This window comes from Cynara cardunculus, assembly GCF_001531365.2.
Source record: "Cynara cardunculus var. scolymus isolate 2C chromosome LG 3, CcrdV1, whole genome shotgun sequence".
In the NCBI taxonomy this organism is placed as follows: Eukaryota; Viridiplantae; Streptophyta; class Magnoliopsida; order Asterales; family Asteraceae; genus Cynara; species Cynara cardunculus.
This window is the reverse complement of record NC_037530.1, coordinates 39,833,088-39,848,033: the sequence shown is the minus strand read 5'-3', so window position 1 is coordinate 39,848,033 and position 14,946 is coordinate 39,833,088. Positions and strand designations below refer to the sequence as shown.

The following is a 14,946-nucleotide window of genomic DNA, read 5'->3' as shown; positions in this document are numbered from 1 at the left end:
ACTTTGTGATATTGAAAAAGGATGGCCAAACATATACCTGATTGAATCATCTCTAAATCAAGTTATGCACAAACCATAATATGTCATTTACACTTTTTTTTTTTTTTTTAACGTTTCAATCATTATCAAATCTTATATAAGTTTTGTAAATTAATAATACTATTACATAGTGATGGTATATTTATCCGAGCCATAAATGAAATGTTAAAAGCAACACGAGTTGCAGTAGACAGCTGACACAAACCCACTCACCTTTCTGCTCCTACTTCTATACCACCATTTTCAAATATCCTACTCCCCCTTCCACCCTCCACCGCCCGGAATATCACTCCATGGCCACCTTCCTTTCCTTCTCTTTTTTCCTTTTCCTCTCCGTCTCCGTCTCCGTCTCTGCCACCCCCCACACCACATTCATTGTACGAGTCCAACACGACGCCAAGCCCTCCCTTTTTCCCACTCATCGCCACTGGTATCAATCTTCCCTCACTGCTCTTTCCGACCACTCCCATCCCCTTTCTTCTCGCATCATCCACACCTACCACACCGTCTTCCATGGCTTCTCCGCCCAGCTCTCTGCTCTTGAGGCTTCAAAACTCCAATCGTCTTACGGTGTCCTCTCTGTCATTCCCGAACAAGTTCGTCACCTGCACACCACCCGTTCGCCTCAATTCCTCGGCCTCAAAACATCCGATACGTCTGGCTTGTTGAAGGAGTCAGATTTCGGCTCCGATCTGGTGATTGGAGTCTTGGATACTGGGATTTGGCCTGAGAGACAGAGTTTCAATGACAAGGGGTTAGGTCCGGTGCCGGGTAAGTGGCAAGGCGCTTGTGTTGTCTCCACTAATTTCCCGGCCACTTCTTGTAACCGCAAGTTAATCGGAGCCAAGTACTTTTCTGCTGGATACGAAGCAACAAATGGTAAGATGAACGAAACGTTGGAGCATCGGTCGCCGCGAGATTCAGATGGTCATGGAACTCACACAGCTTCCATCGCCGCTGGCAGATACGTTTTCCCGGCATCAACTCTTGGCTACGCCCGTGGTGTCGCTGCTGGAATGGCGCCAAAAGCTCGTCTCGCCGCCTACAAGGTTTGCTGGAACGCTGGTTGCTTCGATTCCGATATCCTCGCCGCCTTCGACTCCGCCGTGTCCGACGGCGTAGACGTTATATCGCTAAGTGTTGGAGGCGTTGTTGTTCCCTACTACCTCGATGCAATCGCAATCGGTGCTTATGGCGCCTCCGATCACGGTGTTTTCGTCTCTGCTTCCGCCGGAAACGGTGGTCCTGGAGGGCTCACAGTCACCAACATAGCACCGTGGGTAACCACTGTCGGAGCGGGAGCAATTGATCGTGACTTCCCCGCCGACGTAAAGCTTGGAAACGGGAAATTAATTCCCGGTGTCAGCGTCTACGGTGGACCCGCATTGGCTCACCACCGTCTCTATCCACTCATTTACGCCGGAAACGAAGGCGGCGACGGTTACTCTGCATCTTTGTGTCTAGAAGGTTCATTAAACCCTAAATCCGTAAAGGGGAAAATCGTTTTATGCGACAGAGGCATCAATTCAAGAGCTGCTAAAGGTGAAGTCGTAAAGAAAGCCGGCGGCATCGGAATGATATTAGCAAACGGCGTCTTCGACGGCGAGGGTTTGGTCGCCGATTGCCACGTTTTACCTGCAACATCCGTGGGTGCATCATCCGGCGACGAGATTAGAAGGTACATCATGTCAGCTTCAAAATCCACATCTCCGCCGGAAGCCACAATCATTTTCAAAGGAACCAGAATAAACGTCCGACCTGCACCCGTCGTGGCCTCATTCTCCGCCCGTGGACCGAACCCAGAATCGCCGGAGATTTTGAAACCGGACGTCATTGCTCCGGGACTCAACATTCTTGCAGCTTGGCCGGATAAAGTAGGTCCGTCGGGGCTTGCTTCCGATAAGCGAAAAACGGAATTCAACATATTATCAGGAACATCCATGGCGTGCCCTCATGTTTCTGGCCTGGCGGCCCTGTTGAAGGCGGCCCATCCGGAATGGAGTCCGGCCGCCATAAAATCTGCATTGATTACAACGGCGTATACATTAGACAATCGAGGGGAAACGATGATCGACGAATCAACGGGAAACTCGTCGACGGTGATGGATTACGGAGCTGGACATGTTCACCCACAAAAAGCCATGGATCCGGGATTAATCTACGACATATCTTCATACGATTATGTAGATTTCCTGTGTAATTCGAATTACACAACCAAAAACATCCAAGTGATCACAAGAAAGCATGCGGATTGCAGTGGGGCGAAACGGGCAGGACATTCAGGGAACTTGAATATTCCGTCAATGACGGCGGTTTTCCAGCAATACGGTAAAGGGAAAATGTCGACACACTTTATCCGATCGGTGACGAATGTGGGGGAGGCGAAGTCGGTTTACGAAGTGAGGATAAAGGCAGCGAGAGGGATGGAGGTGAGGGTGGAACCGAGGAAGCTTGTGTTCAGGAGGGTGGGGCAAAAGCTCAACTTTTTGGTGAGGGTGAAAGTGGAGGAGGTGAAGCTAGCGGCGGGGAGTGGGGTGACAAAAAGTGGGTGGATAGAGTGGTGGGACGGGAAGCATAATGTGGCAAGTCCGGTGGTTGTGACGATGCAAGAACCGGTTTGATGANGGGAGGGGTGGTTGTAAAAAAGGCGAAGTAGTTTTTGGGTTTGTGGTGGTTGTATACTAGATATAACGTGATAATTAATAATTAATAATTAATAAGTGGCGTGTGATATTAAATGCTAAACATGACTGCTACTATTCTTTATGTCGATTTAAATGGTTATAATTTTGTGGACCATTTTGATTTTATGGAGTTATAACATGAGAATATGGTTAAATTATCTGTATTCATGCTTCTAAAGGCATATTTGTGTTATCGGGTGCAAGATGATCCATCCACTTGTAGTGGGTAAATTTCATGACATCGAAAATACTAATGTTATTTATTCAAAATTGCTCCCTCTACGCTATTTGGAGAAGCTGCCACACGAGTTTATGGTAAGTTGTTTGCTCGGTCTTTCTTTTTCTTACAACAATTTTAGATCTATCAATAGCAGAATTTGGTTCATTTTGGATTGGATTTGTTTTATTAGATCTTGCATTGTATTATATGTTACAAACTATTATTAAGTTCTCTAGGTTAAACTATAAATAAAATGTAATGGTACTTGCCAATAGATCCATCATTGAAGATGTTATTCATTTTGGCTAAACCACACAAATACAAATTTTCTATTGTCAATATACAATATATTAGTTATATCAATCCATTAAGATAAGTAACCATTCAAAGAGGTTTTATATGACTATTCTACAGAATCAAAACAAACACAATAATTGGGCCGTCGTTAAAGCCCAACTCAACAAGTACATTAATGAAGCCCAAATTTTGGTCAGAATCATTAAACAGACATTTTATTTTACACATTTTCATCCAACTACTATTAATACATTTTAGGGGCTGTTTAGTTGGGTTTTTTTTATGTATAAAGTTGTTTGTGTAAATTAATATGTGCATATAAATTTGGAAGGTGTTTGTTTCGGATGGTCCTCCTTCATAGATGAATGGACCATGTTTTTTAATCGAGAGATACATGTTTGAAAAAAAAACTTGATTTTTTTTACATAAATATTTTTTTAAAAGCTTACTGAATATGCAACTTTTTATATCAAAAAGTCATATACAATATATTAAATAAGTCTGGCACTTGGTCAAACTAATGAAAATATAAATAAGGGGTGGATTTGTGGGTCTATTAACCCCAAGACTGCGGTCTAATATCTATGTAGGGGCTGTAAGTTTTTTTCAATAATAAAAAGTTTAACTACAAAATAAAATAATTGTATTTTTGTTTTTAAGATTTGAGTTGGTATCACAATATATTACAATGGGTATTACATTGTGTATCTTTGTGATTACTTGGTACCTGTCGGACTAATGTTCACCGGAGGCCGGAGATTGGAGGTTGGAGAGATGAGAGAGGAGCTAGAAGAAAGGAGAGAGGAGTTTTTTTAAAATACCCTCTAATTATAATTTTAACTCAAACGACTATAATTATTAATTTCTTAATTTATCCATTGATGTGTGGTTGAGATTGGGTCTCACAGTTACCACAAACTAATCAGTTTTCTTTTGAATGGATCTCTCTCTCTCTCTCTATATATATATATATATATATATATATATATATATAAATCAAGTAAAAATAGTAAATTTATAAATTATGTGAGATTGGTTTAATATTGAAATAATAATTGTTTGTATATAATATTGGCAAATGGCAAGTAAATGCCTGCTGTCACCACATAATGACTACTCATTCTTATCATCAAACTAACAAATTTATAGTTTAAATAATCCCAATTGTATAAAGTGGTTTCCATCAATAACCCCAAATTTTAATTATTTAAAATTTATTTATTTCAATCTAATACTATTACTTATTCACATTTATTTTTTGTATTGCTTACAATTTAATTAAGATAAACTATAATTTTTTTATAAAACAATCAAAATATGTATGCTCCATGATATTAATTACCTCTTTATTCGCAAAAATCTTCTAAACTTTCCTTCATCAAGATATAAACATATTAAAAATGAACTTTAAACTTTCCTAAATTAATGTTAACGTCATCATTCAGTATCTATCTGGTATAACGAATTTGATCCAAATATCCATTCACATCATTTCAATTATCTCTCTAAATTATTTGAGTGTGATGAACCTAGGTGCGCAATAGTTTTTCTTGTCAATCATGATCAATTCCTTATCTGCGGGAGTACTGGTTCTTGGTTAATCCCTCACTGATCTGCGAGAGAATTTTTCCGTCGCTGATATTTTGTTTTCTAGTAATGGATGTATACGTCATCGTTATGATAAATCTCCGTTCAGTAACTTGAGGCGGAGATTGCTCAATCTCAAGATTCAGATAGGTTAAATGTTTGGATATTCTTTTTGTTTTCCTAGTATGGTGGTATGGATACCATTATAGAATGGGATATATATATATATATATATATATATATATATATATATATTTATACATATTTAAGTAACAACTACAACATTATATATTACAACTATAACTACAACTTTAAAAAATAGCATTTTAATTACACCATCGACGTTTTGTATATCACCTATATGATTTTTGTTTTTTCAGATAAATCTAAACAATATATTATTTGTTTATTTAATAATTAAATACTTAAAATGTTATGATATGATATCATGCGAGATAAATATTGATCCTTACGTATACATGATTGTTTGAAAAAACTAGAACATTTAAAGATTTTATGATCAATCTAGAAGCTACAGCTACTCTCTCAAGCACTTTTTTCTTCTTAAAAGTTTGTAGTTTTAGTTTGAAACAAGTTGCATGTTAATGCAAAATTTTAGGTTGGTAGAGTAAGGGTAGGCACTCAAAATTTGTAAATAGAAAAGGTGGTGGTCTTAAATTGACTTCTTTTCCTTTGAAAAGTTAAAAAAAAAATCACCTAACTTTGACTTTTCAATGTTAACGAGGAAGTGTTATATGTGCTATTTTTATGTTATAAATTAGGTTGTATTATAAATGTAAAAAGTAATTCTTGACATCATTTTTATATTGGTAAAAGATCGTCTATTAATGAGAGTTAATGTGAGAAGTGTAAGAAGAAATCCAGACTCTTAATCACCTTTACTCTCAAATCCATCCATGAATACGAGATCGATCTGTTGCATCTTAGGATGGATATCCCTTCTTATGTTTATCACCTTAAATACCAGAACCCAACCCCTTTATATTAATGTATACTACCAAAGGATCATAATCATACACTTATTGTAGGTACAGTGATTAAGTCATAAAACTATCTTAAAGACATTGCTTAAATTATTATGTGTTTAATATTATGTGTTTTCACTTAAACATAATAATTGTTTTAGAATATATATATATAATTATTCTTCTTATTATTATAGATAGATAGATAGATATAAAATACATATATTGATATAAGATGAGGATCTTGTATACAAAACATTACTTGTTTTTTAATTTGATAACATTGAGTTTAATGTGTGTGGATGGTATATGTTAGACACCGATTCTAATCAAGTTGTAAGAGGGTGACAAAGTGGTTGTTATATATTGTCATGTATCACATACTTTACTAGCAAGATGGACAAAATAATTGCTTCTCTTTAGGCCCTTTGCAAAATGCATGATATATGTACTGTTAATATGTTTGGAAATTTAAGAACTAGAGTGTATATAATAAATGGACAGGCTCTGGCTCGAAAAGTATAGTCCGTCACACTTCTTAGAAAAGTAGTTATAAGCCATTTTTGAATAAATGGACAGGCTCTGGCTCAAAAGTAAAATTCATGAATTCAACCTTTAAGAAAAATCATGTTGTGAGGGGGGTCAAACTTGTTATTGTTGGGGATTTTCCTAGCTCAACTCATAAATAGAAATTAGGCCTTACTGCTCATCCATGTAGGTCGCTAACTTGAGTTTCCTTAAAGACACTAGAATTTTTCTTTACCGGTTGTTATCTTCAGGGCCAAACGGGATTAATTAAGCTCTACGCAAAGTAACCTAAAAGTACCTCCAACAACTATGTTATACTTTTTTTAAATGAAGTATTAGAAGTCAAAATCTCCAAAAAAATATACATCCAACTTCAATAGCTACTATATTTTAACAATTTTAATATTAACTATATTATGAAAATATTCAATACATTAAACAAAATATTATTTCTCGCTCCTAAACATTTATTTCAATGACCCTTATTGGTGGAAAAAAAAACAAAATATTATTTCTCTTTTATATAGAATTTTATATATTTATCTAAATTTGCAGACTTCATCTTCTCTGTCTTCTTTTTTTCTATTTTAACATATGTTTTAGCATAGCTGTAACAAAATTATCAAATTTACAAAATCTCCATTTTAATAAGTTGTTGAAGACGCTTTAAACACGCATAGTTAAGAAGAACCCATGACCATTCATTGCAAATACAAGTAATGAACCAATTAAATCAATTGTGATTTTATAAAACTTTAATGGGTAATACTATATGCATCAATTTCAGGTTAGAAAGAGGTTAACTCATGCATTATGAATGTGAAAAGTATGTGTGAATGTTGACGATGAGAAAATTAAAGGTGCATTTATCAATATACAAAGATCCATTTATAATGCATCCCTAATTTAACACAAGCCTGAACAATGGATTTAGTCCCTATGTTTTGATTTTTTTTTACTATGATCCTATAGTAGTTTATTGTGGGTTTGGTCTTTGTGGTTGTTTGCGTGATGGTCCCTCTGACTAACATTCTGTTAACTCCATTAAATCAAGAGTCATTTTAGCCTCTCTTTTTTTGTCTTTTTTCTATAAAAAATAAAAACAATATTTTTATGCACAAATATATATATATATATATATATATATATATATATAGGGTTGGGTTCACGTAAGACCAATGGTTTTTCGTGAGACCCGTAAGACCAATTTATGTTCATTGATCAATTTTATAATCTAACGATCCAATGGTTAAAATTTAGCATTAAACTTTAAACTTGTAGGGGTATTTTTGACCTATATATTTTTTCTTTCTTTAACCTATATATATAGATCTAATCCAAGGGTTAAGAATTGGTCTTACGGGTCTCACGAAAAACTTTTGGTCTCACATGATCCCAAGTCTATATATATATATATATATATATATATATAATTAAATTGTTATGATATATGGAACTAATTTAAGTAATATATCTATNTCTATATATATATATATATATATATATATATATATATATAAAATGATGTCTAAATAAATAAATTAATATATTATTTTATGGTTTGATCTAATTAAATAAAAAATTAATTATATTAAATACGATTTACTTTTATTGTTTTAGTATTTTTGTTTATTTCGATATGAAAATCTGGTTGAAGTTTATATAGAAATTTGTTCAATTTTAAGTTATAAAGATGAGAGTATGTATGAATCTTTCAATTGGTTAAAATCTAAATAGTTGATTTTGAGTTTTTGAATAAAAATAATATGAAAAGTGGAAACTCACATTTTAAGATGATAAAATTTAAGTTCATTTCTTAGTGGTTTTCAATAATTTGGTGTTAAAATATCGATAAGTTGTTTATTACAATTATAGAAAAATAACAATAAAATTAAATCGTCTTTAATATAATTATTTTTTTTAATTTAAACAAATCAAATCATAAAACCATGTTTTATCTTATTGGCACTAAATAAAATAAAATATAGTTTTATGATTTTATTTGTTTAAATCAAAATTTTAATTACATTAAAACCATATATTTTTTTCTTCATTAAAATAAAACAATAAAATTAAATCGTATTTGATATAGTTAATTTAAAAAAAAATTAAACAAATCAAATCATATGATAACATCCTATTTTATTTATTTTGATATATGTTATAGTCTTATAGGGAAAGATTCGTTTAAGAAGTGACAAATATTTGAGAAGTAATGATATGTATTGATTATTCAATGCATAAAGTATTCATTTCTTTGCTTATTAGCTAGTTTATTTTTTTTTTATCCCAATTTTAAGTCATTTTTATTATTTTATTTTTTATTTGTTTATACTTGGAGCTAAATTGAATGATTAACTTGTCTTTGCACTATTTGAGTATAAGTGATCTTAACTTGAAAGCATTATGTTCTATGTTGCAGCATACCAACGACATTGAACTGTTATGAGGTGGCCTTTTGGGAAGTGCTTAATGATTCAGCTGCCGATTTGGAATGAAGACAAATTTTTGTTAATCTGTTGATTAAAGACCACTACAGCTGGAGAATGGATTTTTGGAGGTTACTTTTGCTTATGATGTGATACTCCTTTTTTTACTTTTGTCTTCCTTTTAGGAGCATGGTAGTTTCTAATGTATTTGTCATGTTGCTTATGCCTTTTGTATAAATAGGACCCTTAGTTGCTCATAAAATCATCCAAAAAAATCACTTCCAGAACTGATTTCTCTCTCTGGATATTGAAGCAATCTAAGTTTCGTAATTACTTTTGATATGTTCTTTACTTTCCGTTATTAATTTTTCGTCATTTACTTTCCGCTCTTTACATTAAGTCATTTACTTTCCGTAATTTATATTTATGTCTTTACATTCCGTTATTTATATTCCTTATCATTTACTTTCCGTAATGAGTAGCTAATTTCGTTAGCTTGGGTGTGAGACAAAAGGTGAAATGTTAAGCCGAATGAAAGTGGACGTTGTTTCGCAATAACAATGTTCCACTATTTCATTCAAGTTTTTATAAAAACCAACGACACTTCTTGACGAGTTGATCATTTTGAAAGTGTTAAAGTGTCATGGTCTTAGAGATAAGCCATTGAATGCACGTCAACTTGAATGATATGAGAGGTAAACTTGAGAAAGTTGCCGATAAGGAGACTTGTCATTTATATCTTTCAAACAAATTAATTCTCGACAGGTTGGTCACTTGTTAAAAGTGTTAAAGTACGGCAGATTCAGAGATGAACTATCTAGAACACACGCCAACTTGAATGATATGAGAATCGGCTCGAGAGAGTGATTTTTAACAAAGAGATTTGTTTATCCATATATTTTGAATACACCATTTTGTCAATATCCCTAGTCTGGATACCACATAGAGATATGAGTTGAAAGCTATAATATAGTGCAATGGTGAAGTCCGGGAGGAATATCTTCAAAATAGATGGTGGAACTAGTTATGGCTTACTGAATGATGTAGCATTCCTACAGCATTATCTGCTGGAATTTGTGTTTACATTTCATTACAAGTCTTACACCCATGCTACCCTTTTATATTCTGTTATTTTATCATTGTTTAACTTAAAGCCAATCAGAGTTAGTCTTTCAACTCGATATCTTACAACTTAAGATAGCTATCCCTGTGAAATACGATACTTGGTTCTTACCATTTTATTACTTGAAGGCGATAGCGTTGACACGTGTATGCTTGCATGTGTTGCCACTTAGTGTTGTAGAGATTCAATATCTAGCTCTCATCAAGTAAAGAAGTGATCTTAGCTCTTCAACTAGTCAATATTTGCGGCTTTGACCGTGAAATACCAGATCATTCCTCGTATGGATATGCGAAAGATGGAGAGATAGTTTCGTACCTTTTTTAAATATACGGCAAACGAGTTCATAAATGAACTCTTGTAATTCGCATATGAACTATATGTTCACATATGAACCTGTTAATTAGTTAACATGTGAACTATTTAACTTATTTGTAACACCCTAAAAATTTATTATTCGTAAAATAAATAATGTTAAGGGTTAAAATTTAAAGAGTAAACGACATACGGGATTAAAGTGTCGATATTCGAAAAATATGATTTTATTGCAATAAATAAAATCAATAAAAAACACATTTTGTATTTAATTGATTTGGGATGAAAATGCAGAAAAAAAACAAAAAAGACTATTTCTACCAAAAGTAGACAATTAATTTGGAAGTGATGAGATTTGGGAAATCATTCCCCAAATTCACGTTTTTCCTATTCTAGAGACCGTTTGACCATCTATAAATTGGGGTTTTCAGCTGAAATTTTGTGGAGACATTCCTAAGGATGTAAGAGAGTAAACGTCTTTGGAATTTCGAGATTTCATCAAGAAACGAGAGAGATATCGAGTTTGAAGCGGCATAGGGTCATTCCGCACAAAAACGGCGATTGGAGGTAAAATACTCAACCAAAATTGATGTATGATATATGGTTGGCTTCGTTTTTCAATTACCTTTCTGTTGGTACAAGTCTCGTGGGCTATGGTGACTTGTACGTCGAGCGGTTTAGGCTAGAAGCTGTTGTGGCCGCGGCTCGACGAGATTCGGGTACAAAAACTCAAAGTACGAGTTTAATATTGAACCGTAGGGGCTGTAAATTTGGATACGATTTGGGATTAATATTGTATATAAGATTGTGCTGAAAAGATATTTGAGGCTCGTTTATTTACTTGGATTAATCGAAATAAATCGGGATGTTTCGATTAAGTTGGTCAAAATTTGGACATCAATTGTAAAAGTTATTAATTAATTGGAGTTTCATATTTAAATTATAAGAAATAATTTAATAACTTATTTCGGGAGTTGTGACTAGATAATTGTGGGATCGGACGTTTTTATAACGACAATCGTATATAAATAAATGTTGGGTTTAATACGTCGTTATTTATTTTGGATATGAAAAATTCCATTGGGGAGGGGGGTATATGGCGACGAGGTATACTTGGGGTTGACCCGTTGACCATGCCCACCCTAAGGTTGACCCATTTGATTTTCGGGTTGACTTTTTGGGGAAATGTCAATACTCTAATTATTGAAATATAATTACATRTTATAGGATATTACTCAGGGACGAGGTTTAGCCAAACAGAGTTATTCAGGTGAGTCTTCATGAGATTTTAATTGAGATACATGCTTACGTATAAATTATTTGAGCATTACATTATTTTTTTTATGTACATGTTTATGGGTTTATTACATGTATATGAATTATCATTGTGGGTTGCATGCTATTTGTTTACGTGTTTTTAAACATTAATTAGCATGTTATAAACGGGTTAATATTTTTGTCAGGTATGGGAAGGGGTCAAAAGCCATAGGGATGGCACATCCTAGGGATGGGTGACCGGACAAGGGATAGCCGTGTAACCTAGGGATGGTAATGGGGCGGGGATGGGGCGGGGACCCCAATATCCGTCCCCGTCCCCGATCCCCCGTATGTGTCCCCGTCCCCGTCCCCGCCGGGGATTATGATCACATCCCCATCCCCGTCCCCAACGGGGAACGGGGATCCCCAACGGGGAAACGGGGATTTTTTTTAAGCAATTTTATTACAAATCATGATATGGAGATATAAACTGAACAGATACTTAATACCTCAAATCAATTAATCTGTTCGCCACCGTCGCTGTTGACGCCTTGTGAAGTTCCAAAATATCAACTGCATAAAAATTAAACAAAACAACTTAGAATTAGCAAGTAATCCTTAGTTATACGAACTATTAAACGAAAACGTAGTTCAATTGAAGAACCTAATTTGTACAAGATATCAACTGTCAACAAGAACCTAATTTGTACAAAAACCTAATTTCTAAAAGAAAGCAGACCAGTAGCCGGAGAGGGAGAGCCAGAGAGGGAGAGTCAAAGTGGTAGTATAAAATGGCAGATGATTAATAAAAGACCAGTAGCCGGAGAGGGAGAACCGGAGTGGGAGTCGCCGTCGGCCACTCGGCCTGTCGCCTTCGCCGGAGAGGGAGAGTCTGGTTGGGAAAGGGAGTCTTTAAGCGCCGTCCGAACTCCGACGTTCGTGTCTTACTCGTATACTAGGGAAGGAAATCGTACAATGACAATGAGGAGGGAGGATGCGGGAGGCGGGAGGCGGGAGCCGGGAACCAGGAAGGAAATTGTAATTGTGATTTGTGAATTTGTACTCATGGACTGGACTGGAGGAAGGAGAAGATGCATATGCATTTACTTTTTTTATTTCAAAGCCCAAAGCCCAAAGCCCAAATTTATACAAAACATATATATATAAAAAACGGGTACGGGGCGGGGCGGGGAGTGCTATACACGTCCCCGTCCCCGTCCCCGGCTTGCGCCAAGCGGGGATCCCCGTCCCCGTCCCCGGGACCCGATTTTTCGGGGAATCCCCGTCCCCGACCGGGGCGGGTGGACCGGGTTACCCGACGGGTCGGGGTCGATTCCCATCCCTAGTGTAACCTGGGAAAGTGCCGATGACGGTAAGACCTTAACCTGACGGAAAATTAAGAGATCTCATTATTATTTTAAAAAGGTTTGAAACAAATGTGCATATTATTTTATTTGGGGCATTGTTTGTTTTATGCATGATGAGATGTGTATGATTGTGCACAAAAACCATGAACTCACCGAGCTTTATAAAGCTGACTATTAGTATGCATCTCAGGTGCAARARGTTCAAGGGTGGACAAGAGCGAGGTTCTCTCCTAGATAATTATATTATTGTTATATTTCGGATGGTTAGATTTATGCTTAAACTCATTTTGTAATGTAACTCGGTATGAGACGGGTTAGCGTTGAGTTATTAATTTTAATTGAATTTGTAAGACTTCCGCTGTAATAAGGTTTTATTAGCCACTATATTTTGGGGGTATTTATTGTTATTTAATGAGAATTGCGTGACACAACTCATAGTGAAAATGAGGGTGTTACATTATTCATGTATGAACCAGCAAGTTCATATGTGAATCAGATAATTAGTTCATATGTAAATCACACGAGTTTATGTACGAATAAGTTAAAATTGTTCATATGTGAATTACACAAGTTCACATATGAACATAGAGTTCATATATGAATCACATAGGTTCACATATGAATATGTTTGCCGCCTATTTGTAAAAAGTTACGAAACTACTCTATCTATTTTTCGTGTAGCCACAATTCTTGACCAGTCAAAGCTACAATTATTGATCAGTGAAATCCGATCTTAACCGTATGAAAGGCTAGAATCACTTATTTATTTCTCAAATGTTTACCACTTCTCAAAAAACCTTTGTATAGGTATGTATATATATATATATATATATATAGGGGAGCGATCAACTGAAAACACTCAATTTGTAAAAACCGTAAAAACCTCATTCCACCAATCATAATTTTTCATTTTGTTCATATTTTTGTAATTATAAGAGGTTGATTAATCATTTTTATTGTGGAGAATGTTAATCATGGATATTATCATCTTCATTATTTTAATTTTAGAGAAATATATGAAACAGTTTCATTAAAATTCCATTAAGTAGTATATGAAACAATTTCATAACCATATATGAAACAACTTCATCAAAAAAAATATTATATGAAACAATTTCACAACATTAAACAATTTCATGAAAAAATTTCATAAGATTACGAAGAATGAGAGTAGTTTTTACGGTTTTTACAAATTGAAGTGGTTTTCATTTGATCGCTCATCTCTTCCTCTCTCTCTCTTTCTATATATATATATATATATATATATATATATATAGGGGCTTAATCAAATGAGAACTAATTAGTTTGTGGTAACTATGAGAACCAATGTGAGCCAATCATTTAAATAATTAATGTTATATCCTAAAATAACATAAAGGGTAAATTGGTAATGTTTATAATAATAAAACCCTAACCCTCTTGTTCTTCGTTCTTTCATCGACTAACACTCTTTTTCTATTGCTGTTTCTTCTTTTTCATCAAGCCGGCCGACGATTTGTTTCTACTTTCCTCGATTTCTGTTTTCAATTGTGTGGGGGATGGCGTCGATTGATCACAGGAATATTGAATCTGAAGAGGAAGAAGTTAGAATTTTGTCAACATCTGATCCCTTACTCGATGATCCACCGGCGTATACCGTCATGCCGGTTCCACAGCGCCATAACTCGGCGTCGCCGCCTGTGGAAGTTAATATGTTCAAGGAAGAGCCGATGGAACACGATTTGGAGGGTTCGATTCCTGTAGCCATCGTCCCAATGCCAACATCTAACAAACAAGTTGCAGTGGCCACGCCGCAAAGGGTTTCGTAAGATTATAAAACTGCCTACAGTTACTTCTTTGAAGCATTTGAAGCATTCAATGCTCTTGATGATCCCAGAGCAGTTTACAGTCTCAAATATATGCTGCTATGCAAAATCATGGTGAAGAAACTGTCTCAGATGATATTGGACAAGAAGTTTGCTGGAACCCTGGATCAAGGCTTTGGGTGTCTCATCATCTTTGACGATCCAAAGGCAGATGCGATCTATCCTTCAACATTCGAGAGTATGATCACAGTGTAACATAATGTATCACAGTGTATCACAATGTTTGGTTTCATTATTTTTGCTTGTTTTATC

At 35.0% G+C, this 14,946-nt stretch overlaps 1 protein-coding gene across 1 annotated transcript; it reads left to right on the top strand.

The window, feature by feature from the left end:
• Window positions 1-99: 99 nt before the first annotated feature.
• Window positions 100-2,660, top strand: LOC112509878 (subtilisin-like protease SBT1.5). The gene has a single exon (XM_025115073.1). It carries the CDS (start codon window positions 333-335, stop codon window positions 2,658-2,660), a length of 2,328 nt encoding a protein of 775 aa, XP_024970841.1. The 5' UTR covers window positions 100-332.
• Window positions 2,661-14,946: the final 12,286 nt, after the last annotated feature.